Source organism: Protopterus annectens, chromosome 2.part0 (genome assembly GCF_019279795.1).
Source record: "Protopterus annectens isolate FY-2018-M chromosome 2.part0, PAN1.0, whole genome shotgun sequence".
NCBI classification, from domain to species: Eukaryota; Metazoa; Chordata; order Ceratodontiformes; family Protopteridae; genus Protopterus; species Protopterus annectens.
Window position 1 is genome coordinate 1,273,962,771 of NC_056728.1, and position 26,647 is coordinate 1,273,989,417.

General features: G+C 38.7%; 1 protein-coding gene across 4 annotated transcripts in view; it reads left to right on the forward strand.

Annotated features, from left to right (window-relative positions):
• Positions 1 to 26,647, forward strand: part of LOC122793445 (probable E3 ubiquitin-protein ligase HERC4) — a 1,684,714-nt gene that overhangs the window by 1,603,982 nt on the left and 54,085 nt on the right. For all 4 annotated transcript variants that reach the window (XM_044061446.1, XM_044061448.1, XM_044061445.1 and 1 more), the window contains 2 exons: positions 6,562 to 6,638; positions 13,454 to 13,637. In XM_044061446.1, the coding sequence (XP_043917381.1) occupies positions 6,562 to 6,638; positions 13,454 to 13,637 (261 nt within the window). The remainder of the gene's footprint in view (positions 1 to 6,561; positions 6,639 to 13,453; positions 13,638 to 26,647) is intronic.

Here is a 26,647-nt window from a genome sequence, read left to right on the forward strand (position 1 = left end):
ACATATTGTCCTTTCTGAATTGCAATAGTTCTGGAAGGGAGAGTCTTGAAAAGCCTGCAACACTAGGAGTACTGCTGTTATTTCCAGGACATTGATATGTGCGTTGGCCTCTTAGAGGGACCATGTGCCTTGGATTGTCTTTTCCAAAAAGTCCCCCCTCCCCACCCTATCTGCGAAGCATCTGTGATCACTATGGCTTTGTCTTGGGGTGAATAAAGGGATGACCTCGTAATATCTGATCTGAATGCATCCACTACAATAGCTATTTTTTGCATGCCTGAGTTATTCTGATCTGGGTGGACATTGGTTGATGTAGAACAGACCACTGAGTTGCTTGAGTCCATTGAAGAATTCTCATGTGATATCTTGATAACAGTACTAGAACTACTACAGCTGACATTGACCCCCAAGGCTTGTAGAATCAAATGAGATGATAGAGAAGAATTCTGAATTATTTTTTTTATCTTGAAATTGGATAGTTTGAACCCTTGATAAAGGAAGGGAGGCTTTTACTGATACTGTATTCGACAAAGCCCCTATAAACTCTAGTGTCTGAGTTGGTTCTAGCTGAGATTTGTTGTGATTGATGGTAAATCCTAGATGAGGACAAATCTGGAGTACATAATCTCAAGCTTTTATCAGGAGATGCCTGTTCATAGTGCTTATAAGCCAGTCATCCAAATATGGAAACACCAGAATTCCTGCAGCCTCAAATGAGCTGCTACTACCGCCATGCATTTGGTGAACACCCTGGGGGACTGTGGTGAGGCCAAAGGGCAGAGCTTTAAACTGGTAATGACTGGCTCTCAACCGGAAGTCTAGGTATCTTTTGGCTCACCTGTTCATTTTTATGTGATAGTATGCATCCTGAAGATCTACTGAGCACATCCAGTCATCCTTGAGCGGGAAAGACAAAATGGACTGAACTGTGACCATCAGAAACTTTGTATAATGAACCAATTTGTTCAGTTTGCTGAGATCCAAAATTAGTCTCAAGTCCCCTGTTTTCTTTGGCACTAAAAAGAATCTTGAGTAAGTTACGGATTCTGTCTGGTCTGGGGTGACCTCTGGGGGACCACTTGGATGGCTCTTTTTGTAGAAGCTTTTTTATTTCTAGTGCTGCTGCTTTCCTCAGGTGGGGTGGAACATCAGGAATTTTGTTTACTGTCAAAGGAAGGGGTAGGGAAAAGGGAATTATCTAACCTCTGGAAATAATCCTCTGTACCCACATATCTTTTGTAATGTCTAGCCAGGCTCTCTGGTGCAGGAATAGATGACCCCTGACTACCTCCAGAGGTGGACAATTGGGCCTTCTTTCCAGAGTACTGATAGGGTTTATCAGATAAAGAATCTCTGGACCTCTGTTTCTGTGGGCCTCCTCTGCCATGTGGGCGGCATCTTCCGTTTGAGTCCCCCCCACCCACCCCTGGGGGAACTATCTCCACGTGGATCTTGGAAAGGAGGACCCTGGGACTTTCTGAACCATGTCTTTGGACCACCTTGTTGATTCCTAGAAAAGGTTCTTTGAGGAGTCAAAAAATGTATACCCACTGCACAGAGTGTTTTTCCATCTTGCTCACACCTGGCGAGTGTGTCCTTCACCTTAAGGCCAAACAACGAACTGCTGTCAAAAGGTGCATTGACAAATAAGGAATTGAAGAGCACTGCAAAATCACATAAGTGCATACAGGGATGCCTCCTAATGGAAATGCTTGAACCCACTACCCTTGAGGTACCATCAGCTGCGTGTGAAATGAGCCTCATGAACAAATTCATGATGGACTGTAGGATAGCCAGCTGTGAGTTAAAAGAGCTCTGTATCTCAGAAGTACTTGTCCCAGAGAGGGATTTGGAGAGTTCCTTAATCAAGTACCTCTGCAATTTGGTGAAATGTACCAGATAAGTGCAAAGGTTGCTGAAGCATAAGCACACTTCCCAAATCTGTCCAATGCCCTGGACTCTCTGTTAGAGGGATGGATGGAAGAACTCTGTTCCACGAGTTCTTTTTTTCTGGCCACTGCCACGGCCATGCCATATACTGGTACTCCCTTGCTACACAACTCTCTTCCTTTTGGTGGTACCAGTATCCTGTCTGGTCTCTTGGAGATTGGCTCAACAGCATCAGATTCCTTCTACACCCACCTAGAGATCAAATCAATGAGCTCATCAGTGGGTAGAGTTACCCAAGCGGTGGATGGGCCAGCCCAAAAGCTTCCAGAAATGCTGATTCTTCTTGAGAAGGGTTAACAGTAGACCAACCACCCCTTTGTTTGAGGATCTCTAGAATGTCTCCAAAGGAGACATCATCAGCTGGTGATCTTGAGGACTTTTCCCCTCTCATCAAAATTGGTATCTTCAGTGACCAACTTTTGAGAAAACTCTAAGTGCCTCCTCTTGCAGTTTCTCTTCCTAAGGACTTCTTTGGTGGGATGTTCCGGACAAATATCAGACGATATAAGCATATCCTGTTGAATAGCCTGGTGACTTTGGACTGGCTGTCCCTGTGGAGTAGAATGAAGAGACTCAAGGCACAGAGATGTATAGGATCAAGAAGGGAGAGCCGAGGTGGGTGGAACCATCCATCCTCCAGAAGCAGAGAACACTGTGTCTACCACCTCAAAGGAAGAGTGCTACAGGGCAAAGGAGGCTGATGGAGCCGAGATGACATGCTTCCAAACCATTGTCTCTCTCTGACCTGAAGACAGTCCACCCAAGCCAGATGTCACAGCTGAGCTGTCCAGTGCTGTGGCTCTGAGGGGCAGAGACAGCTCCGACAACTTTATAGTTGACTCTAATGCCTCTGACCTGACAATAGTGCTTCAGCTGTGATAGTTATCCAGCTCCAACATGCTTGGAGCTGGTGCACTCAAAGAATGTATTGGAGCTGAAGATGCCATAATCTTTGGATCCGACACACACAGTTCTGGAAGGCTTGGATCCAAGGGATCTGAATCCACAAGTCAGATCAGAGAAAGAGCTGAGATGGGCAGTATAGTACTCAAGAAGGCCACCTGACTCGAAGAGGTAATAGCCTGGAGAACTCCAATCTGAATCTGTGCCAAGAGAAACTTCCTCATCATCCTATCCATGTCAGCTTCTGTCAGGTTTGGAAGGGTGGCCTAATGGTTAAGGTGTTTGCCTTACAACACAAGGTGCAGGGTTTGAGTCTCACAAGGGATAATTGGCTAGGATTAAAATGGCTCGCAAGGGCAGTTAGCTTAGTAGTGACCTATGAACCTATGAACCTATGAAGACTTCTGGAAGAACGAGAGGATAAGGCTATTGATGGGGAACTGGAAGACTGGCATCTCTCCAAGAACAGGGATGGTACTCTGGAAGGCAGAGGATCCAAGGAAGATGCATACCTTGTTCAGGATAAGTGCTCTGGATCCAAAGTTATTGGATCAGAGGAAGCAGATCAGATATCCAACACTGAATGATCCAAAGATTCAAACTTCAGTTCCGACTTTTTAGAGTTTTCGAGCTGGCTCCATTGTCGGATCTGAGGATGGAGTAGAAGATCCAGATGAACCCGACAACCTTTACCTGTGCTCTTTCTTGTCCTGTTTAGGGGTGGAGCCCCAGATAATGACTCTGAAGAGGTTGTGGGGAATAGATCTTTCAGAATTAACTTTTTTTGTGTTCTGCAATTGTGACCTGCAATCGCTTGAAGGTTAAATGACTTACAGATGTCACAGTCAATTTAAATGATCAGGGCCTAAGCAATAAATGCACAAATCATGTGAATCAGACAAGGGAAATTTATGCACACATTGCTTATATTTTCTGGAGCTTGAAAGCTTTTCTGCCATTTTTACTGTAAATCTCTCTAAAGGAATAAAGAAAGATAGAGAAGCTACCAACGATGGTATAAAAAGGAAAGGGAAGAAACTACCAATAATGGTATGAATGGTATGAGAGGGAAGGGGATAGAAATAAATACCAACAGTGCTAAATCAGTGTAGGTAGGGAGGATATACCTATATATATATATATGTAAAGTAGAAGGTAAGAAACTGTAGAGATGTAACTAAATAGCTCACTTAACTGAAAAATTTCATCAACTCAAAGCAACCATGTCAATACCCAGAAGTAGCAAACAAGATCTGAGGTATGTTTGGCATAGAGCATTGTGGGTAAGGGAGGAGCTCAGGAGTTCAAGTGGCCACTAGCTGTAAAAAGCGGTTGAGTCAGATCCGAGGGTCGGATCCAAACCCAGTTGTTGAGGAATGAAAGAAAATTGACATCAGTTAAGATGTATGACTGTATATTGACCTGAACATACAGTAGATATAAAAAGTTTACATACCCCTGTTAAAATGCCAAGTTTTTATGATATAAAAAAATGAGACCACAATAAATCATTTCAAAACTTTTTCCACCTATAATGTGACCTATAACCTGTATAATTCAATTGGGAAACAAACAAATCTGTTAGGGGAAAAAATATAAAAAATAAAAAAACATGCAATAAGCTGGTCGCATAAATGTGCACAGCCTTAATCTAATACTTTGTTCAAGCACCTTTTGATTTAATTACAACATTCAGTCTTCTTGAGTAGGAGTCTATCAGCATGGCACATCTTGACTTGGCAATATTTGCCCACTCTTCCTTGCAAAAGCACTCCAAATCTGTCAGATTGCGAGGGCATCTCTTGTGCACAGCCCTCTTCAGGTCACCCCTCAGATTTTCTATTGGATTTAGGTCTGGGCTCTGGCTGGGCCATTCCAAAACTTTAATTTTCTTCTGTTGAAGCCATTCTTTTGTTGATTTGGATGTTTGCGCGGGGTCATTGTCATGTTGAAATTTGAAATTCCTCTTCATCTTCAGCTTTCTAGCAGCCACCTGAAGGTTTTGGGCCAAAAGTGACTGGTACTTGGAACTGTACATAATTCCCTCCGCCTTGACTAAAGCCCCATTTCCAAAAGAAAAAAACAATCCCAAAGCATGATACTGCCACCAGTGTGCTTCACCATGGGGATGGTGTTCTTTTGGTGATGCAAAGTGTTGTTTTTGCACCAAACGTACCTTTTGGAATTATGGCCAAAAAGTTCAACCTTTGTCTTATCAGACCATAACACATTTTTCCACATGCTTTTGGGAGACTTGATGTACTGTTTTGGAAATTTTCACCAGGCTTGGATGTTTTTTGTGTAAGAAAAGGCTTCCATCTTGGAACCCTACCCCATAGCCAGACATATGTAGAATACGGGAGATTGTTGTCACATGTAGTACACAACCAGTACTTGCCAGAAATTCCTGCAGCTCCTTCAATGTTGCTGTACGTCTCTTGGCAGCCTCCCTGACCAGTTTTCATTTTGTCTTTTCATCAATTTTGGAGGGACGTCCAGTTCTTTGCAATATTACTATTGTCCCATATTTTCTCCACTTTTTGATGACTGCCTTCACTGTGTTCCATGGTATATCCATGCTGTGGAAAATTTTTTGTACCCTTCTCCTGACTGATACCTTTCAACAATGTGATCCCTTTGATGTTTTGTAAGCTCTCTGTGAACCATGGCTTTTACTGTAGCAGGCAATTGAGTAAATGTCAGGAAAATCCTACTAGAATAGCTGAACTTTATTTGGGGTTAATCAGAGTCTCTTTAATTGATGGCAGGTGTGTACCCAAGAAGACTGAATGCTGTAATTAAATAAAAAGGTGCTTCAACAAAGTATTAGTTTAAGGGTGTGCGCACTTATGCAACCAGCTTATTATACATTTTTTTATTTTTTATATTTTTCCCCCTAACAGATTTGTTTGTTTTTCAATTGAATTGTACAGGTCATAGGTCACATTAAAGGTGGGAAAAGTTTTGAAATGATTTATTGTGGTCTCATTTTTTTATATCACAAAAACCTGGCATTTTAACAGGGATATGTAAACATTTTATATCCACTGTATATAAATAGCCTCTCTCTGACATATTTAACTAGTAGTCTAGTGAACAGTGAATGATTACTAAACATGTCTGCCTAACTTTGAGTCATGCTTTTTAAAATACTGTGTTTTCTGATTTTGTCAGCTGTATTTTTCTCTTTTGTACTTCACATTAATGTTGTACTGCATATGGTACCAGTCAAGGATGGGAAGTTTGTTGTACAGCCCAGCTAACCCCCCCCTCCCCCACCTCACTTCACTCTCTGCCATGTTTAGCAAATATATAAATAATTTGAAGCTATGTTGATAGGAATATAGTTAATTGCGTGTCACAAACTGTTGACTGCTTTGTTAATTAAGTATGGAGCTATAATCACATTACAACTTTAAAGCATTCACACATTTCCAGATCAGGTCTTAGTGCTTCTGTCATAAAATCGTTACTTTACTAATTGCATCCGAATTAATCTGGATCCCATTTTCATTTTTCAAAACGATGCATGATATTTGTGGCCTGCGCTGTGTGTTATTTGCATATAATAAAAATATACGTAAAATAATTTGAAGCAGTAGAACCATTTCCTTCTGAATTTGAGCTGATTGTTTCAGAATTCTGCCTTGAAAGTCATGAATTTTATTTTAAGCCATGGTTTCTAACCCAAACTTTCGACTCTTTCAGAAACTAAACACAAATGATGGATCTGTTGCTGAGCTTATCCCAGATGGGGAAGCAACTCCTGTGACCAGACACAACAGGTATGCTCCATGGACTTTACATCTCTATCAAAAAGATAAACATGCAGATTTAAAAAAACATTGAACTTTCAGAGGCTGTTTCTGAATAAGTTTACTGAATTTTATATCACCATTCAGCACCCTCCCATCACAGATAGCCTAAGGAAGTTTGATGTTCACCGTTTATAGGGTATATCTCTGGTGTGGTTTGGTAACCTGCCTGTTTTGATGGAATTGTGGGCATCACCTATCACACCAAGAACAAGGCCCAGTTTAGTATACAGTCAAACAGGCCTCTAGAATGGCCTGACGAAAGCACACACCCAACAGTGTCTCGCTTACACATCCCTCTAGCTACTGCAACTGCCAAGGCAGGTACAGTTGATTTTTTTAAAGGTTTTAAGCACACTTAGTACATCACTTTTCTCTGAAAAGAAAACAATCTTCCAAATAGTGCAGGGTCCCAAGTATAGTCATTCCTCAGAAAAGTAAGTTACTTCATAGTCTCTGTCTCTTAATTGGCTGACTGTAGTAGATGAAATCAGATAAATGCATGCAAACATTCTGTAGATATGAACATACAAACCTGACAGCAGCACTTTATTTATTGAACTTGATTGTTCTTGTTTATCCATTCTTATATATTTTACTGCCCTCATTTGATCTACATTCCACTACACATATTATTACCAAATCAGACAAACCTACTGTTTTTATTCTCTGACCTCACTTAAGTAATTTTCCATAAAGGAGGAATTAGGAAATTTGCAGAGATCAGACAATATCCTTGTACCCTTCCTTTTTACTGTCATTTTGCAACTTAGGCCTTAATAATGTTCTTCACCTATCTGTTGCATCAGTAAAAGCATTTTTTTAAATCACATGATGCACACTAACCAACTGCAAATGAGTTTTAATGAAAGTTATAACAAATCACAGCTACTAAAAAGTTCTCAGTTTAAAAAATCACCCTTCATACTGATGGTGCCATTTAATCCAGAACTGTTGCCAGCATGTAAAGGTATTTGCCATTCCATTTCTTTTCTGTCCAGAAGGGATTCCAAATCTCCACCCTTTACTTCTAATGATATATTATCTAAAAAGCAAAAATGAAGCTTTTTGAAACCTGAGCACAATGTGGAATCCTGTGTTACGCATTTATCTTATGTCTTTTCTTTATTCTATAACGATGTTTATAAATTCTTTGTGACAGCTTGTGAGACACTGGTTAGTATTCATAGTCTCACAATTCACCAAAGTGCAAGGACAACACCACTGTGCCCATATGCAAAGTAGCTAAGCATGAATGAATGGCTCTGATTATGGAAAATCCATGTCCTGCACAGGAATGCACACATGAGAGTCACTTATTTTCAGCAGGGAAAATGTATTAAAACAACTGTAGTTATGTACGGTGGAAGTTACATGTACATAAAGTGTTTAGATTTTATGTGCTAGCATGCCCGAGCCAACGCAGGCCTATCCAAGGGTGTTTGCACTCAGCATATCTCAGCACAGCTTTGCAGCAGTAAACCAAAACAGATGTAATGCTTTATTTAAGGAATCTAAGAGTGTCCTTATGTGGGCAGTGATGGGTCTTTTATAAGCTGGAAAGGAGAAAGATGAGAACATTGGAAATGAGAGCAAGAGGAGCCAAGGGACTCACACAAGGAAGACATAGTGAGTTATACTGGAAGTGGTAGGAGAGAAGATGTGCTATGTTTTTATGGGGAATATACCCCCCTTTTCATTTTTTTTATGTAAAAAGGAAGTTGGAGAAGGAGTTAGGGAGGAGGATATAGGACAGAGGCTTATGCAAGAGTTAAGGAATTGACAAAACATAAAAGACATACTAGACAGACAGAAATGTTGTGGTGAACTGAAATTGGTGGGAGACAATAAATGTACATGGTAGACAGCTACAAATAGGGTAGGGTGAGGAGGTCTGAAGTGCAGGACACACTCCCAGTCCAGAGGACCTCAATTATCTCCCCTCTGTAATGCACATTCAATGGGAAATCCCTATAATGTGGAGGTGGAGGCCTTCAGTGGATGGATTACTGGAGCCAACCAACTCAGTCAATCTTCCACCCTCTGGAGGAGGGTTTGTATTGGTTGAAGGTATCTCTCCATTGCCCACTCAACCACTGTCTCAACCAGGTTCCAAAGCTTATGGTGTTGGTGGCTTTCTGGATTGCCAGGCCCCAATAGGCCCAGAAGGCAAAGCTATCTCCCTGACCCTGTGAAAATGTGATAAGTGGTCCCTCACCTGGGAGGCATGCAGATGGGTTGCCTCTCAGATCTTTGGACATGTGGAAAAAGGAACATAAAATGGAAAACAAAGAAAGACAGAGTGAGTGAGAGAGAGAAAGAGAGAGAGAGAGAGAGAGAGACCATAAAGAGTCATAACTGCTTGTAAAGTATACCATATTAATTACAGAAATGAATAACCATTTATTTATGTACTTTTCACAGTAGCCTTTTACTGTTACCTGCATCCTTGGTGGTACTTCACAGTAATAATGCCTCTTAACTTATGTATATAAATTACTTCTGTATTATTTTATGAACTACTGATTGATTTATTGTTATGTGTATATAAATTGCTTCATTTTTAATGTAATACCTTGTTGGGCTATATTGACATCTTTCTTTAATGTCATCTATCAGTTCATCAAAGACAAGTCACTGCAGGAATAAATGTATTATTTGAATAAGATATGTTAATAATAATATATGATTTCTACTCACAAAACACCTTCAGTCAGAAGTGTCAACCTTTTCTGCACCTGGCTTCACTTATATTCTCTCTCTCTCACTTCAGCTGTGGAGATTAATAAAAAAATAAAGGAAATCAAAGTCCTGCATATTTGTGTGTGCAACATTCATGAAAGCATTTTTTTTTATTTCTGACTTATTTGTAATCGATTCCACATAATGCATGACTACATACCCACAAGGGCTGCTGACTACACTTAATGTAGACAGTTTGGAAAAAGTGCAAACTACCTAAAAGGATTTAGTAAGACAAGGAAATGTATATTATTTAAAAAAAAACACTGTGTGCAGTATAATTTATTGAGATCTGCTATTCAGAACCATTGAGACATGTCAGTTGTTAATATATTAAAAGCTTATGAATGACAGGATTGAATATGTAAGGTGCCATTTTTAATGATTTATGCATGTGTTGAGTGGTTTTATGGTAACAACTTTACTGTCAATCTGTTGAGGAAAGGTAAACAGCAGCAAAGAAGTGATTAGTTCATTCATCTAATAGGGGTGGGCAAACTTTTTGATTCGTGGGCCACATTGAGTTCTAACAATACCACACCCCAACAGGAATCAGTTACACCTATGCATTTAACAACTGCAGTGCAGGTTGATATGGCAGACACATTTCAGCTACTACAGTTGCTACACTTGTGTAAATGTTATTATGAACTTGCATGAATTAAATGTGACTAGTATAGGTGTGATATGGGGAGAATGGATCAACTGTGAGCCAGTATTTGTTTGTAAATACTGCTGCAGCAAGGAACAGGACACAGGAGAAACAACTTATCAGTCTAGGCTGCCATGAATGAGACAGGTTTAACTATGGGCCTATGTTTGCTTTCAGGTTAAAAAAAAAATGTTACAACAGGAACAAGACACTGCAGAGACAGCTTTACTCCAGAGGAAAACTGCATCCTCATGGATGCTCCGAGGACATATGGGAAATGTATATGTAGTAAAGAAGGGCCAAAACAGGCAGAGAGAGATCTAAGGCCTAGAATAAAGTATTGGCCGGCCTCAATGCAGCAGGAGGTAGGAACTGTACCTTGGTACAGTGTAGGAAAGAGCAACTAACCTGGTAGGATTAGGCAAGGACAAAAGCTAGGTACAGTGCTATTACCTGCAGCAGCACTGATAGTGGACCTTTCACAGTCCAGCCTTTAACTCCAGGTGATGAGTGCCTTGTCTCCAGTGATGACTATGATGCAGCTGAGGATATCATTTCATTTGAACCATCAGAGGTGCTGTAGACACGAATAATTTCAGGCAACTGCAGCGACCGCAGTCATGCAGTGTGGTAGGTTAGTGACTACCTTATTTAAATATATTATGTTGACATCTAGTGGTGCAGCAGTTAGCGTTGTCACCTCACAACAAGAGGTTTTCCGGTTTGATTCTCAGCTGAGGTGCCTTCTGTATGGAGTTTACATGCACTCACTGTGTTTGTCTGTGTTTTCTCTGGGTGCTTCGATTTCCTTCCACATTCTAAAAGCATGCAGTAGGTGGATTGGGCATTCTAAACTGGCCATACCTATGAGTGTGTGTTGTGAAAGGACTACCATGGTAGGGCTAGACATCCGGTGGTATAAATCTTGGCTCTAGAAGATTGTCAGTATTGAAGTGACACCCAACCACGTGTGAAAATTTGAGAAAAAGGGGTTGTGGATGGATGGATGGATGGATGGATGGATGGATGGATGGATGGATGGATCTACCAGTCATGAAACCTGTGCACATATGACCTTTACATTTTACCATCACCACATGGCCCATCCACATCACATGTAACAGAAATTGTTAGTGTGCATGGTAAATGTGTCCATCATCTCTTGCCAGATAAGTCATGCGTCAGTAACTATTTCCACACTTATTTCTATGCAGGTTGAGCAACAGAATCAACCACTTCCTATACTTCAGCACAGCAGGCTGATGTTGACAGCAGAATGGCTATTAATGTTGATGCAAAGCTCTGACATTCATGACACAGAATGAACAGGGAACAGTAGCACACAGTCACAAAGTGTACTGGCATGACCCACAGCCACCCACCCATCAACAGGTAGATAATTCCATAGACAATGATATGGGTACAAACACTCAACACATGAGGAAGTGGCATTACAGCAGGGTGAGGGTGGGACACCACATAGCTCAACACCAGTTTCTTGTGAACAGGCTGAACACCTTGATGAAGACACTACTATTTCAGAGGTAACAGTGTCCACTGTAACACCTGTTCAAAGGGGTGCCAGGTGAAGGCACATTTCATAGTTAGCTCCTGAGACATACAAAGCACCAGGTATACCATGACATAGTTCAGGCACATGCCAGTGCCACTGCGAGTCAGGTGGAGATGGTTAGAATATTACAGGACATACATGAGGAATTCCCCTAGTACATGGGAATGATGGAGGTCAAGGACAATGCAATGACGATCCTCACGTGCAGTATGGTGACACACACATCATCAATGTCCACCTGCATGCACACACTGGTAAAGACTTACTAAATTTATACTGGAAACACAACTCGACAAGGACAGGGGACTGTCCACACACATTGGAGATGGGTACATTGCACCCTGCCTGTTTACAAAAAAAGTGCTGCCCTGATTAATGGTGACAAAAGACAAAAGAAGACAGGCATGCCACATTAGCCTTCCACAACATGTAGCAGAAATTTTCAGTCGAGGTCTAGGTCATGCAGCATTGCCAGATCAATGACTAGATGTTTCCTACATCCAGTAGATCCTGCAATCGCAGGAACTCAGCATCAAGCTCACGGGCCAGCACTTGGTCACAACCCATAGGATCATTACTTGCACAATCCTTAGGGACATTGTATATGACGTATTATTAAACTATGTATTAAAAGATAGTAATTCACAGCTAGTAAAATAATTACATGAAAGCAAAGTAAATATACTACCTACTCGCGTGGTTACATGTGTATAATTTTGTCTTTCTGAATTAAGTCAATGTCTTCATGTAAGAAAATCCAAATAGGTAAATGAGAAATTTTTGTAAAGACTTTGAATTAGTTTGGGTAAATGTTTATGTATTTGAATTAACTTCCCGTGAGACTAAGACATGGCAGAGCAAACCTATTTGATAAAGTACAAGATTCAATAGGTTTTGGGACTTGTAAACCACAAAGTAAAACCTGCAGTCAGCCCAGCTTACCAGTGATTTCCCATCCCACTGGTAATTTCCCATCCATCAGTGACTTTCATTTGCATGTCCAATTCTCTAGTCAAGTACAAGTATCTCATTTCTGAGTTTTTTACAAGTATCAACAGGGTTACCTCTGAAAGATTCATCAGAAACAGTAGTCTAACTACACACGAGCACAAATGAAGTCAGACAGTTATGTCAGCAGGGTAGCCAAGTAATACATGCATGAAGCAGTAATGTGAATAGAACGGGCTGCCTCCAGAGGTAAAAATGGTGACAAACTTCAGATTTAGATAGGAACAGATAGAAGAAGCCCAGTCAGATAGCACTGAATTCAGAAAAGTACTTGAAGAAGATAGATGCCTGTGTTGATGCATTAGCATGTCTTATATGAGTAAACTAGATGATTCTAGAAATTTGTTGAGTAGATTACATCCACGCATCTGTTCATCCATGTTTCTGTTACCCTGTTTGTACTGCTAGTTTGACAGTGAAACAATCCATCATGTGGCAAATTACTGTACTAAAGTCAATCATGGGGATACCAACAGACTTGCTGTAAGAACTCTTCTACTTTCTTCCAGTTATGTTGCATAGAAACTATGAATGCATTATAAAATAAAAGATGAATTCTAGCCAGTGGTCTTTTGTTTTATTCACTCAGATATGAAAAGTCCACTTCACTGAAAGGGTCCGCCTACCCTTACATAGTAAAGATTGTCCCAGTAACATGACTAGTGATGTGCAAAAGGAGCTAACACAAAACATAAACAATGCACCATCGCATATAAAATGTTCCAGGTCTATCAGTTTATGAACACATTTTTTGTTGCCATCCATTAATATCTACTAGAATAATTTTCTGATTTGCTTGACTATTTGCAGGAAGCAGTATGTCGATGCTTATGTGGATTATGTATTCAACTCCTCTGTGAAGAAAAACTTTGAAGATTTTGCTAACGGATTTAAAAAAGGTTGCAGTGCTGACATGTGGACAATATTTGTTCCTGTTGAACTCATGGCAGTAATCCATGGAAATACAGCATATGACTGGGAACAACTGGAAAAGGTAACCAAATTATATTTAATTTACTTGTTTATTACCAATTGTTGTTTTATCTAAAATATTCATAAGGTTTCTGACTGATGCCTGCATATGGTGCAGGCTATAGGATTATTAGAACATTAACTGCAATGGTACCAGGGATTTTATAACAATTAATCAAACTTTTAGCCTTTTGTCTCTCTCTCTGTTGATTTTATGTACAGATACTTGAACCACAAGCGAGTCAAATACATCACAAGACTACTGCAAGTGTTAGTTACATAAACTAGTGACATAAAGACTGAATACGCATAGCCATCTCTGCCTGTCATCACAGACTTCCACCATTACTTCTTGTGGTCATCGGAATGTTATCAAATGCCCAGCATTTCTTGCCTCTTTATTAAGCCCTTCTCAATTTAAATGTTTAAAGCTTATATTTAATAATTCATGACACACTAAGTGTATATTGTTACACAGTACAAGTCTGATGGCAGATGTTCTCATTGTTTTGTCTCCCCACTGGTACGTATCAGTCCACAAAGGTTCCCAAGTGATGGCATGAAGTCTGCAAGTGTTGGATAGCATGTCAGTAGACCCATAACTGGGTTGTATTTCTGTTCTGCAGAGAGTGCCTCATTTTCTACTGAGGCCTATACCCCCTCCACAGATACAAAAAAAGATATAGCTGTCTAAGAATACAATACATTGTCCACTGTCCTTCCTTTACATCAGTCTGTCCAGCAAGCCTTACTTCATTACTTTCTTCCCCCCATAAATCTCACCTGCTGTAACTGCTTCAAGAGCCTCCTCCTCCTCTCTGTCTTATTCCCCTTAACTAAATACCCCCCACAGTGAGATTCCCCAGGCAAGCACTTGTTATCCATTCACTCAGTTTCCACACACTTTCAGGGTTCATATCACATAAATGTATGCCCCACACTAGGCATTGCACAATAAAAACAATTCTACTCAGTTTCAGTGACCGTCTGTTGCAATCAAAGACAATCAACGTGTTCATTTTGTGTTTGCTACTACCCTCCTCTTGAAGTTAAAAAGAATCCCATTTGTACCCTACACATTATCTCTGCTTCAGCTATGACTTATCCTGTTTTGAACAGTTTCAGCGATAGTGGAAACATTCATGCTACCTCCCTTATTTCCTACTTACTACTCTGTAGGAAACAGCACCTTATCACTTACCAAGCACCCTGACCCAACATTCTCTTCTCCCCAAACCACAGTGTCAAGATACTCCTTAACCTCAGTAACTCACACACGTGCGTACGCAAGCACATAAACACACACACACACACACACACACACACACACACACACACACACACACACACACACACACACACACACACAGTCCATTCAGTACAGCATCACATCTAATCACTAACCTTATCTAACCCATCCAGATTTCTAAAATCAGTTCTTCTTCGTCCTCCCATTATACTCCTCTTTCTGCTATGTGGGGTGTTCAGTCAGCATTACATGAATTGTTGTTTATGAATGCAGGCAACATAATCAACAAACCCAAGTAATTTGTTGCTTGGTTGTCCACTAATTCCCCTAAAACAGTAACTATTACAAATTTCTGGGCTAAAGCCTCCACCAGAGACTAGGCTATAGGTACTTATTTCATGGCCATGTAAAAAGATTGGAGGAGGGACCCTTAATGTCCAGAAGCCCCATTTACACCTCAGATTTAGAGAAAAATACACTTCAAATGGATGCTTATCAAGCTTTTTTTTCTAAATAAGGCTCAATAGTTTCACCCTATTTTGGCTTATCTCTCCCTTCCAGGTTCTCTGGACCTATTCAACTCCCTCCTAAACTCTGTTGTCAGAGCTGCTCAGTCAAACAAAAATTTAATTATCTAGCAAATTTTAATATCAATCTTTTAGTACACCTAGGAGCAAGACCACTGGTGCCTTGGCAAATTTAAATCTTGTCCAAACAGTAAATGAGTCAATACGTCACAATGTAAAGAAATAATCAGGCCCTACTAGAGCTTCTAATTAGTAACATACTAGATAATACTATATCTAACCATATCCACCCGCCATCCTTTAGTGGCCACTCATCAAGAAAGTCTGGAGTCATCGTCCCTTTACTTTGTGTCATATAGATTCTTGAAGAGAGACCTATGCCTTGCATTTCTTGCCTTCAATTATCCAATTAGCTGAGACTTCCTTTTTCTCAAAGTATCAAACAGTACAGCCAACACTAAACTAACAGATCTGAATCTACATCGTGGAGTAAATAAAACTAAATGGAGGAATACGTTCACCACCCAGCACCTTCCCTTGCTCTGGAATAGACTCCTCCTGCACATCAAGCAGTTTGATTCCCTATTGGTTCTCAGCCATACCTTAGACAATTGGATGGATACCGTAAATTACACTCCAGGACATATAGGCCTTGCCCACTTTGAAAAGGTTAATAGAGTATCATGATGCTGGTTATTGGCAAAATTACACTTGGCCTTCGGTCTAATAGCATTGTATTTCCCATGATTCCTATGATTCAAGGTAGCTATTCCTGTTGATCCTTCCTGTAACTTGGGGGGATAAAGCTGCAATTATAACTCAGATGATCTGAATTTAGTTAGCACCTCAGGCTTTGGAAGGGCCAAGGAAGGGAAGTGACAGTGAGTAGTGAATATTACTTCACCCACCCAGGAGGGATAGAGAAGGTACGGACCACTGCATTGCTGCAACCGATGGGAATGTTGGGCTATCAGATCAGTGTGGTTATATGCTGCATATTAAACTAGGAAGTGTATAAGTGTGTGTGAGCACACACATGGGACTTCCTAGAGCAGCAACATTTGCAAAAGCTACTGACTGCCACAGGAAGATGTTAGGAATTTGGCAAAGGAGGCCGGCATGAATCCATGGCAACCTGCTCCCTAACATTTGACTCTCACTTCCTTAAGGAACAAATGGGCTCACAAGATTCTCACATCAAACACAAAACAAATCAGCTATAGGGGCTCTTCCTCTGGTCGTGGAACAAATAAGCCTGGCTGTCACCCCATAACAGGCACAGATAGATCATTTGGACACTGATGGATCAGTTGGGTTCAGGAACGGTTGCCTTATGGTGATCATGTGGGAGGTGGGAAAGAAAAAAACAAAAAGGTGTTCCTCTTCAAAAGCAATTTTCTACCCTTAGAATATTTACATCAAGGACTCAAACTAATATTTGTAAACTACAGCACATACTTTACTAACACAAACTGATTACTATACTCCAGATCAGTAATTTCAGTACTGCAGCAAACTTCCTTACTTTATTTATAATCTCTGAGTACTTGTATCTTAATTCTAGACTAAAAGGATATTCCATACATAAATGGAGGACAACAGAACTAAAAGTATTACTAAAACGTAGAGACCAGTGCTAGGCCAATGGAAAAAAGAACACCATCACTGAACTAAGAAACCACTTGCTTTGTCTAAGAAACCTGGCAAAAAAAAGTATAAAAAATAGTCATAAAGCATCCTTCAACCAAGACAAACAAACCACCATGCAAACTGACAAAAAAATCATGCGTAAGGAAGTTAACTGTCTAGCTGATAGAAACTTCAAATGTTTATCTCTCCTTTCAGACACATCCTTAGGAATAATGTTAATCTATTGACAGCCATTTCAACTGCCAATAGATCAAAAAAAATCATACAGAAGCACCTTTCAGAAAACTTTAGAGGCAATTTTTTGCAGTGAGGCAATTCCCCCTTGAATTTCCCATGTGGGGGATCCCCTCAGCACCCGTCAAACTTATTTACACCTATTTCAAGTAAACATAACAGTGCAGAAAAGGGAAAACTCCACTGTTGCTGATAGGTGTTTCAGAACATTTTTTTCAGTCTATTGGCAGTCAAAGTAATCGCTGTCACTAAATCAGCTGGTTCCATATCCTTACCATCAATGGCCCTGCCACTGCAGTATTTTCTATTGCCATTGCACCCTCCACTAGCCAACACCCAAGCCATGTTCCACAACCATGAGATTGAAAAGTGTCTATATAAAATCTCCTCTGACAGCCCCTCCCATAGCTCTGATAGTCTCTCCAGTGATTTAACAAAGTATGCAATCTGCCATCTCTCTCACATAATGACTTCTCTGATATGAAAGTGTTGTTGTCATTCCTGCAGCTAATCTTCTCAACCATTCCTCAAATTTCAGGCCTGTCTGTATTCTGCCCATATCAGGAAAAATCTTAGAAACAAATGGTCCAACATGCGTGTGTTATAATGGCCTCACAGCATTACATCACACTTGCCAACAGCTCACTGTGTGCTACTCTAACAAGTGTAAAGACAGCTGCAGAGTACTCAGCAGGATAGAGTATGAAATGGGAGGGTCTGTGTGAGCCCTTTTACCACCAATACCATTAGAGAGGGCCTGTTCAGGGGCAGGATCACATGGATGGGCACACAGCATGGCAGTCTGCATGACCTAAGTGGCAACAGCACAGCATGCATTAAACAAAGGAATATCCTGCAGGATGGAAACACATGATATGCATTTAGTGCAAGTCTGTTGTTTACTGTGTCCAGACACACAAATGGATGTCCCAACATGCTCACTGGTGCACAGGCTGGCAAGCTGTGCACCCTGCAGACACAGTGCGTACCTCCAAATTTTCTCCAGGCTACAGTGATGAGGATACACAAGTTGTCATGTTGTGCAGTCAGTGTTGGTGACACCATTTCTGTAGTCACACATGCATCAACCAGAGATGCAGTCCGAATATACTGCATGGTAGCATGTGTGACCAGACAATAAGAAGGGGACAGAATTTACAAGGGTCATATGTCATGTTGTGACATTGTTAGTGAAACACACATGCACACATATAAATGCACACACACATGCAATCACTTGTGTATGTGCATTTATGTACATGCACTCATGCATGAGTACATATACAAAGAGAAACACAGGCAAACACTCAAGCATGCACTCATATATGTGCATTCATTTACATACATTCATGCCTGAACACACACACACATGCAGGCACACATACATGTACATAGCTATGTTTGTCTATCTTTGGTGTTCCTGCACAAAGGTATAGTGATCCTACACTTTGAAGTGCATTTTATCTTAATATTTATCTATATGCAGCCCTGCCACATTTGAATACAACACCAAAAGTTTGTTTGCTAACATTGTACTGTTTTACTATTCCCATTCTCCCAAGACACCTTAGCTCTAGCATTAGTTTATCTGACAGAAAACATTTTATTTTATTTTATTAGTACTATTTAACTCATGTTCAGAGCCGCTGTCAGTTTTATTAAGGAGGATGCAGCTCATAGTTGCACTGAAGTATTGTGCCTGATGGTGTTGTATGCAGCAGGTAGACACACATAATGTATGCTGTGCAGAAACTGCTACATCATTATCTATTGTTGCATACAACACAGCATTAACATCTGATCTTCTGTCATCTGCAGTGAATGACATCACTGCTTCAAAGCCCATTGCTTGTAGTTATCTGGCTGTACAGCAGGACAGGTGGGTCAGATAAGGTTGGCAGAGTAAGTATAAAACAGACTTGTAGCTGCAATAGGCTAGGTTGTTGTCTGTCTTGTCACATTTTAACTTTGACAGGGAGCACTAAATTTGTTTATGTGAGTATCACCTACATATGGGCTCCCTATTACGCTGTCACAGATGCAGGTTGTCGAATGCGTCTTTGTTGAACTGAAAAGTGCAAACAGGCAAAATAGTGAAGCGGCTTTTCAGTGAATTCTTTCCCTGGGAAAAAATTTGTTTGGCCACTTTTGCTAATTTGCCTTTTCGGCACTGCAGTGCAATCTCGGAGTTGGTATATTTATGTAGGGGGGGTGGGGGGCACAGCCCCCCACATTATGTAATGTTTTACAGTTTTTTTGTTTGTGTTTTTTTTGTTTCAGAACAGTGATTTTTTTCCCCTTGGAAAAAAATCGTTATTCTGAGTTTTCGACATTGTAAGCTTTCGCTTACATGGGGTCAATTATGTGTCGTTCGCTCTTCTGAGCGTGCAATATCATAATATAGACCCTACATATGTGTGTGTTCTTCAAACAAATGTGTACTGCTTTGCAAATTACAATGTTTGTATGCCCTTTTATGTAGTCAGAGAACTGAGTACAAGTGTAGGACACTAAGGGTTGTACAACAGGCTATATTTTCAATGGGTCATATAATTTTATTGGTATACATTATCATCTGTACTGTGGCTTTTAACACCATTTTATTTTGTTTTATATTGAAAATGCTTTAACAAAACATGTAGTGAATAATCCAAGACACACGTATTTATTTAAAGTAATTGACCAAGTAGAATATGATGTGAGGGGTGGTCCTTTATCATTGAAACTTGAGCAGCAAGAACTATATTGGCAACTTACCCTTGATGCTTTTAAACAGCCTGGATTGAATGAAGTTTGTTCAATTACTTGTATTTTGAAATTAAAAAGTTTATTAAGGTAACATTTATACTTAAAATATTTTACAAGCATTTACTATTTTCGATTTTGTATCCTTATTGAGTTATGAGAGGTAGAGTTATTTAAAGGATCTAAAAAAGATTCATATAAAAGTCTTATTGCTGTTTGTCATGTGGTATAGTAATTTAGTCATGTGGTTTAGAATTGTATTTACAAAACAGTGCAAGAAACTTCTCTGTGTGGAAGATTTTCAGTCCATATATTTCTAGTTAATCACTGTATATTAATCAGATCAGACAATAGTAGTAGAAGTAGCGAACGTAAACTCGTCAAGTCAAAAAGTAATAACAGAAAATATATAATTCTACAGTATTACTAAGTATTCGAAAGTAATCCAAGCAAGGCAGGCAGTCTGTTTCCAGTCGAAAATCCTTTATTAAGTACACAGACAAGCGATCCAAGTAAAACAAAAATAGAGTAATAATTTCCTCACAAGCTTTCTAAATATACATATACTTTTTATCAGGCATGGGAGTGGTTTACTGTGCTGTAAAACAAAGTGTTATTGGTACACATGTTAAATTCACATCCCTTCCCCCATCAGTGTGACATTCGAGCTGGTCCTGCCCTACTTAGTAGCTGTCATAATAATATATAGCCCTAATGTACTTTAATGGTACATCTTATTTAACCAAATTATTAAGTTTGTGATTTTATACAAGGCAATATACTACATGGCTGGAAATATATCAACCTTAGTTCATTTTGCGATCAAAAATTATATATAAATATATACATATACATTTTGCATGTAAAAATCAGTTTCTATTTTCATAACCTATTGTTAACAAAGATCACTTTCGTCCTTCTAGACGTCTTCAGGTCTGTGTATGGAGATTACTTGTTTTTTAGAATTGTATTTAAAGACATGTTTAACTTGTGACTTTCATCTGAAGAAGTATTGCTATAAAACTTTATGAAAGTGCTAAGTTTATTTTTTATTAAAGTGTTATTTGCTTGTTCTAGCCAGTACTTGTTTTTTATTTGTTTTTAGTAGTTTTGTCTTATTTCTTGGTTTGTGACCATTTTATTTGCTTTCATTACTCACTGTGCATTTTATTTAGTTTGCTCATGCTTAGCTCACTTTATATGTGCATAGCTCACTTTTTACACCTCTTTTACATGTGTCTCTCTTTTATTTATTTATAATACTGTTTTTTTTTACATTTCCTTATATTTCCACTGAGTCTGTTCCTGTTGTGGTTATATTTGTTTTGTTTCTGCTGTAAAAAAGCTTTCAATTTTTTACTTATTTTGATTATTTTGCTACTTAAATTTTTATTAATTTAATCTTTATTCTATAAACTGCCATTCTTATGATACAAGCCTGAGTACTGACATTTCACAGTGATACACATTTTTCCTCTGTGTTGACTTGTATGACAATAAAGTTTACTTTGGCTTAATTTAAACAATACTGTATGTGGCCTGGCTTTATAGCCTTATCTTTAGACTGTGCTTGGCCTTTCTCCATGTAATCCCTTTTATAGTGATCCTACCCAGTGTGTTTAATGACTTGACTATGAATCTCACCCAAAACCTTTTATATTATTAAAATTATGAACTTTCACAGGTACAATAAAATAAAAATGCATCAAATTATCTTAATATTCTAAATATACAAACTCTAAAAAACTAAAAAAGACAACAAAACTTTTTTATTCTCTGGACAAAGTAGAAAAAACGTGACCAGCTGTCTCCGAGTGGCAAGAAAAACTGAAGGGGAGAGCTAGTGTCATTTTGAAGAGTAGGGGGTAGAAAATTGACAATAGGTTGCAACTGCTTGGAAAATATGAGACCATTAATGGTAAAGGACACCAACATGCCACTGACTGCAGCAGTAATCTTCACATTAAGACATCCTTTTGCTGTATGCAGCCATGAATATCACTTTGCTTCAAGACAAAATGAAATTAGCATTTGCTACATAGTGAATGAAGAAACTCTACCAAGTATATATCCTTTCCAAAATTTTTGCATGAAACAATGTCATTTTCCACATGGCAAGTATGTGCTCATACATAAATGACAGGAAAGTTTACAAAATCATCACTGAACTAATGAAAAGTCTGGAACAATTTTGGGAACTGTATTCTCAAATGAAAGAGAATCACGTCTGAACAAAAAGTATAACATTCCCATCTCAAAGCTAAAAAATGAATGGTGACAGAATTCAGTAACATTGAAATTGATATCCATGCTTTCTGTTAGTAGTTGGATATCAAACTGCTTCATTGTTTGGTGTCTTAAAAGACTTCAGACTCACTGACCCTGTATAATGAAGGATGAGAACTGATGATATAGCTTAAAGTAGAAGAGGTTGTTATCCACATGCACCAGATTCATTGTACTTAACTATGGTCCAAGACCATGATTGTTATGCACGTCGCCAACACTGCTGCTGTAAATATGTGTCAACACTACATTTTACTACAAAATATATCAAGAAAGTTTGTGGACTATAATGAATGATGGGGCACCCTGATCGACAAGTGCTCTCTTAATGCAAAAGGGGTATCAATGAATGCCCCCATAATGCAAAGAAAGATGAACAAAACAGGTAATGCCAAAACTAAGTGCTACATGGACAAAAACAGAAAATTGGTGTGCATAGTCTACAGAACAACAAACTTGTGGAGTGTCTACAGCTGAGTATGTAGGATTCGACTGAATAGAAAAGTACAAATGAAACATATGTTGTTCCAAGAAAATATGTATGTGCTTTTGTATGGAGAATGAGGCTAGTATCATAAGTGGGTATGACTTTTCAGAATCCATGGTAAGGGCTGAAGAGTAACAGACACCAAGTAACAACATAAATAGAAGATGATTTAGATAGACCATATCAAAGCAGTAAGAAAACTTGTAAACAGATATGTGGATACAAAGGAGAAAAAACACAAACTCTGACACATTACCTCATTAAATGCAATGTTTTATTTTGTTGCTACCATTCATTTCAGTACCATAAGAAACTCTAAATTAATATGAGTATAATATGTGTATATACTTCATTATGTTACAAATTAATCATGTTCTGTCCTCCATAAGTGGTACATTATACATGAACATCTCTAACCCTGAGAGACCTCACCCTTCTGGACTTTAGTAATTGCCCAAATATTATGTCCCTTTTGTGTATTGCCACTGCATTTTTATTATGTGCATGTTAAGTTATTTTTTTTTTTTCAGGTCTTCTGGTGCAAATTCTGCATCACAGTTTTGTTGCCATCTTAACAGAAGATGTAACTTTACACACATTGTCAGGAGCAGAAGAAATAACTTTCTGTTTTCTGTGGGCAGTGTTTCTCCCTGTGCATCCCTCAATCTCCCCATGTCTGCCCATGTCTGTATTTTCTGATATAATTACACATGTACCCCTGTCGTTTACAATTACTACTGGTAGCAGCCTTCTCCCTTTGTAATCTTCTGTTGGATAGTTATTATTGTTTGTACTTCTTTATATCATAGTTAAAATACCACTTGTCTCTCCAATCCTCTCTAACTACGTCATCGAATGGATCCGTCTTTGGTCATCTGCAAAGACACATACCTTTCACACAACCCCTCTGCAGTGTCATCACTTTCTATAGTATCTACCGCCATTCTGTCTGCATATTGTTAGCCAGAAAATATTTGACCACAGATACCACCGAGTTCAAAGTTAACTTGTATACTAATCTTCAAATACAGGAAATTGTAATGTAATGATGGATGGTGGTGGAAAGGAGAGTCACACTGATCTGCGGAAAGTAGGATTATTATTGTTATTATTACTATTAAAGCCAGAATTCTGTGTATCTAGAATTACAAAGACTGACTCCATTAATGATGTAGAAATGTTACATTTGAGGAAATGTGTTTAGACCTTATTGTTACAGCTGTTATATTTATAGTTGGTGAATTGGTATATATATATATATATATATATATATATATATATATATATATATATAAATAAAACATAGCTTGTACAGGTGTTAGGATGTATGTTTCAAAAATCACATATACATGAATGAAAATATTTACATAAATACCTGCATGAAAAAATATATGGCTCATTTAAAAAAAGAGGAAAAGTATGGAATATCTAAGCCTAATCTTTTGGCATACATTTTAAACAGAATAGAGTATACATGTCAAGACAAGGGAAGAGAATTTTTGCCTTAAATATTATTACAATGTTGCTTTTCCTCCCTGCGTTTGTATGGGTGTCCTCTGGGCACTCTAGTTTCCTCACACATTCCAAAGACATGCAGTAAGTGGACTGGACACACTAAATTGACCGTAAGTGTGAGTGTGCATGTGAGTGTGCGGTGTGGAAGAACTACTAAGGCAGGGCTACCACTCAGCAGTGTAAACCTTTGCTCTAGATGATTGTCAGTGTTTAAGTGACACCCTGACTCCATGTGGAAAAATTGGGAAAAGAGGTTATAGATGGATGGATGGATAGATATTTTGACTAACACAAGACAAGATTTTTGCCACATCAGAAATTTAACAGTTTGTAGATAGCAACATTTGATTTATCTGTGCTGGATGCTAATGCAAGAAGCATTAGTAATAAAGTTTGTTTTTACTGGAAAATTTGATGTATTCACGTAACATTGATGTTGTTATTGTTTATGAAACATGTTTAAAGGACAGTGATTGGAAAATGGTACTTGTGTACTTACCATAATGCTTAATCTTTTCGTTCATGTCTATTCGATAAGACTTATGGGTCCTCGAGCTGCTTGTTGGATCTAATCCATCAAAGCTAGTGCTCCAACCTCAAGCGCCTTAAAGAATTATTTTCCTGTTGTGCTCAAGTGTGTGAAGATACCTCAGATTGCATCTGGTTCCAAAAATGAAAAAGAATTTAAGGCAGAGAATGACAAGGTGAAACATCCTTCAGGTCTTACAAAGTGACAAGTTGGAAGGGTGGAAGGAGGGAGGGTTGTCATATATGTCAGACACGAATGAAAGGATTAAGTGTTGTTGTAAACATATAACTACCGGATTCTAGTCATTCAGTCCATATGTTACAACACATGCATTAGAATCCAAGCCGCAAATTACTTGGTGGCATCAACACAGGAGGCCTCGGAGGATAGTAGCCCCAAAGGAAGTCTTAGACCTCCATATGGCAACTAACTTGTAGTGCTTTGCAAAGGTATTCAATGTAAATCATGTAGCCATCAACTAAGGGATTTCTAAAGAACCACAATGGAGATGAAAGCGAACAACCAAAACAGTAACCAAGACTTGGTTTCTCCAAGCGAACCATTTGTCTTGGTTTTCTAAAGAAGGATGCTGATCTGGCAACAGATATAATGGAATGAGACTTGGGTTTTCATAGTTAAGGGTGATTGTAAATAAAAAAAAAAATGAGAAATTTGATTGAAAAGCGACCTAGACAGGGTGTCTTTGGACACTTGTGAGCCCAGATTGTTAACAGCAATGGAGACAAACAGCTGTGAGTCTTTCCTGAAAGATTTAGTTCTGCGAAGGTAAAATGGAAGTTACGTAGCTATGCCATCCAAAATATGCAGGGTGTATTCACCTTTCTTAGAGTGATTTGGGAAAAGAATGGTAAGTGAATTGGCTGGTTCATGTTTGCTTTGAAGGACACCTTGGGAAGAAAGGAGGGATTAGTACAAAGAGGCACTCTATTCTTGTGAAAAACAAAATAAGGGTCTGAAGAAGATAAACTTGCATTAATGGCTGTGGTAAAAAGGCACTGTTTCCGTGATAATCCACAAAAAAGCTCACACCAGGGGTAGTGCAGCAAGTAAAATTGTAGTCCAAACTCAAACACAATGCAGCAAACAACAGTGATGCAGCAAGCAGAGATAAATCCAACTCTGAACTCCAAGTTTAATCCAAATTCAAAACATAAGCGCTTTCGTCCCTTAAAACATTAATACAGGAACTTCATCAGACAAAGTACTTTACATTCAGCTTCCTTTTAAAAGGTAAAACTTGTGACCTCACTTCCTCTCCTCCATTACTCTACAAAAAAAGCATTTAAATGGCCACTGTTTTTTTTTTTTAAATGCAAGTACAACACAGTAAGAAACTACATGCATAATACCACATAAATAATGCCATGCTATACAAATACAACACAATAAAAAGCTACATTTATAAAATCACATAAATATTACTATAGTTTGTCATGTAATCTAAACATGAAAAACAGTTGTTTTAAAATCCTAAAATGCAAAAAGAATATTTAAGCCATCAAACTCTTGCCTACTGAATGTGTTGATAAATAATTTAGGTATTAAATACTATACATTTAATATTAAGCAATATCAAATCTTATCTTTTCAAAGCTTTAAGTTTTAATAAACTGGAAATTGACGGGCTGTTATTCAAGCCTGGCCAATTAATACAATCTAGTCGGATTTGCCAACTTAATTCTGCTTTCTCCTGTTTCCATGATGCAATATTTTGTGATTCAGAGACACATTAGCTGCAATTAAGAAAAAATCTCATTATTGGCTAATTTGTATGTCTTGGAATTATCAT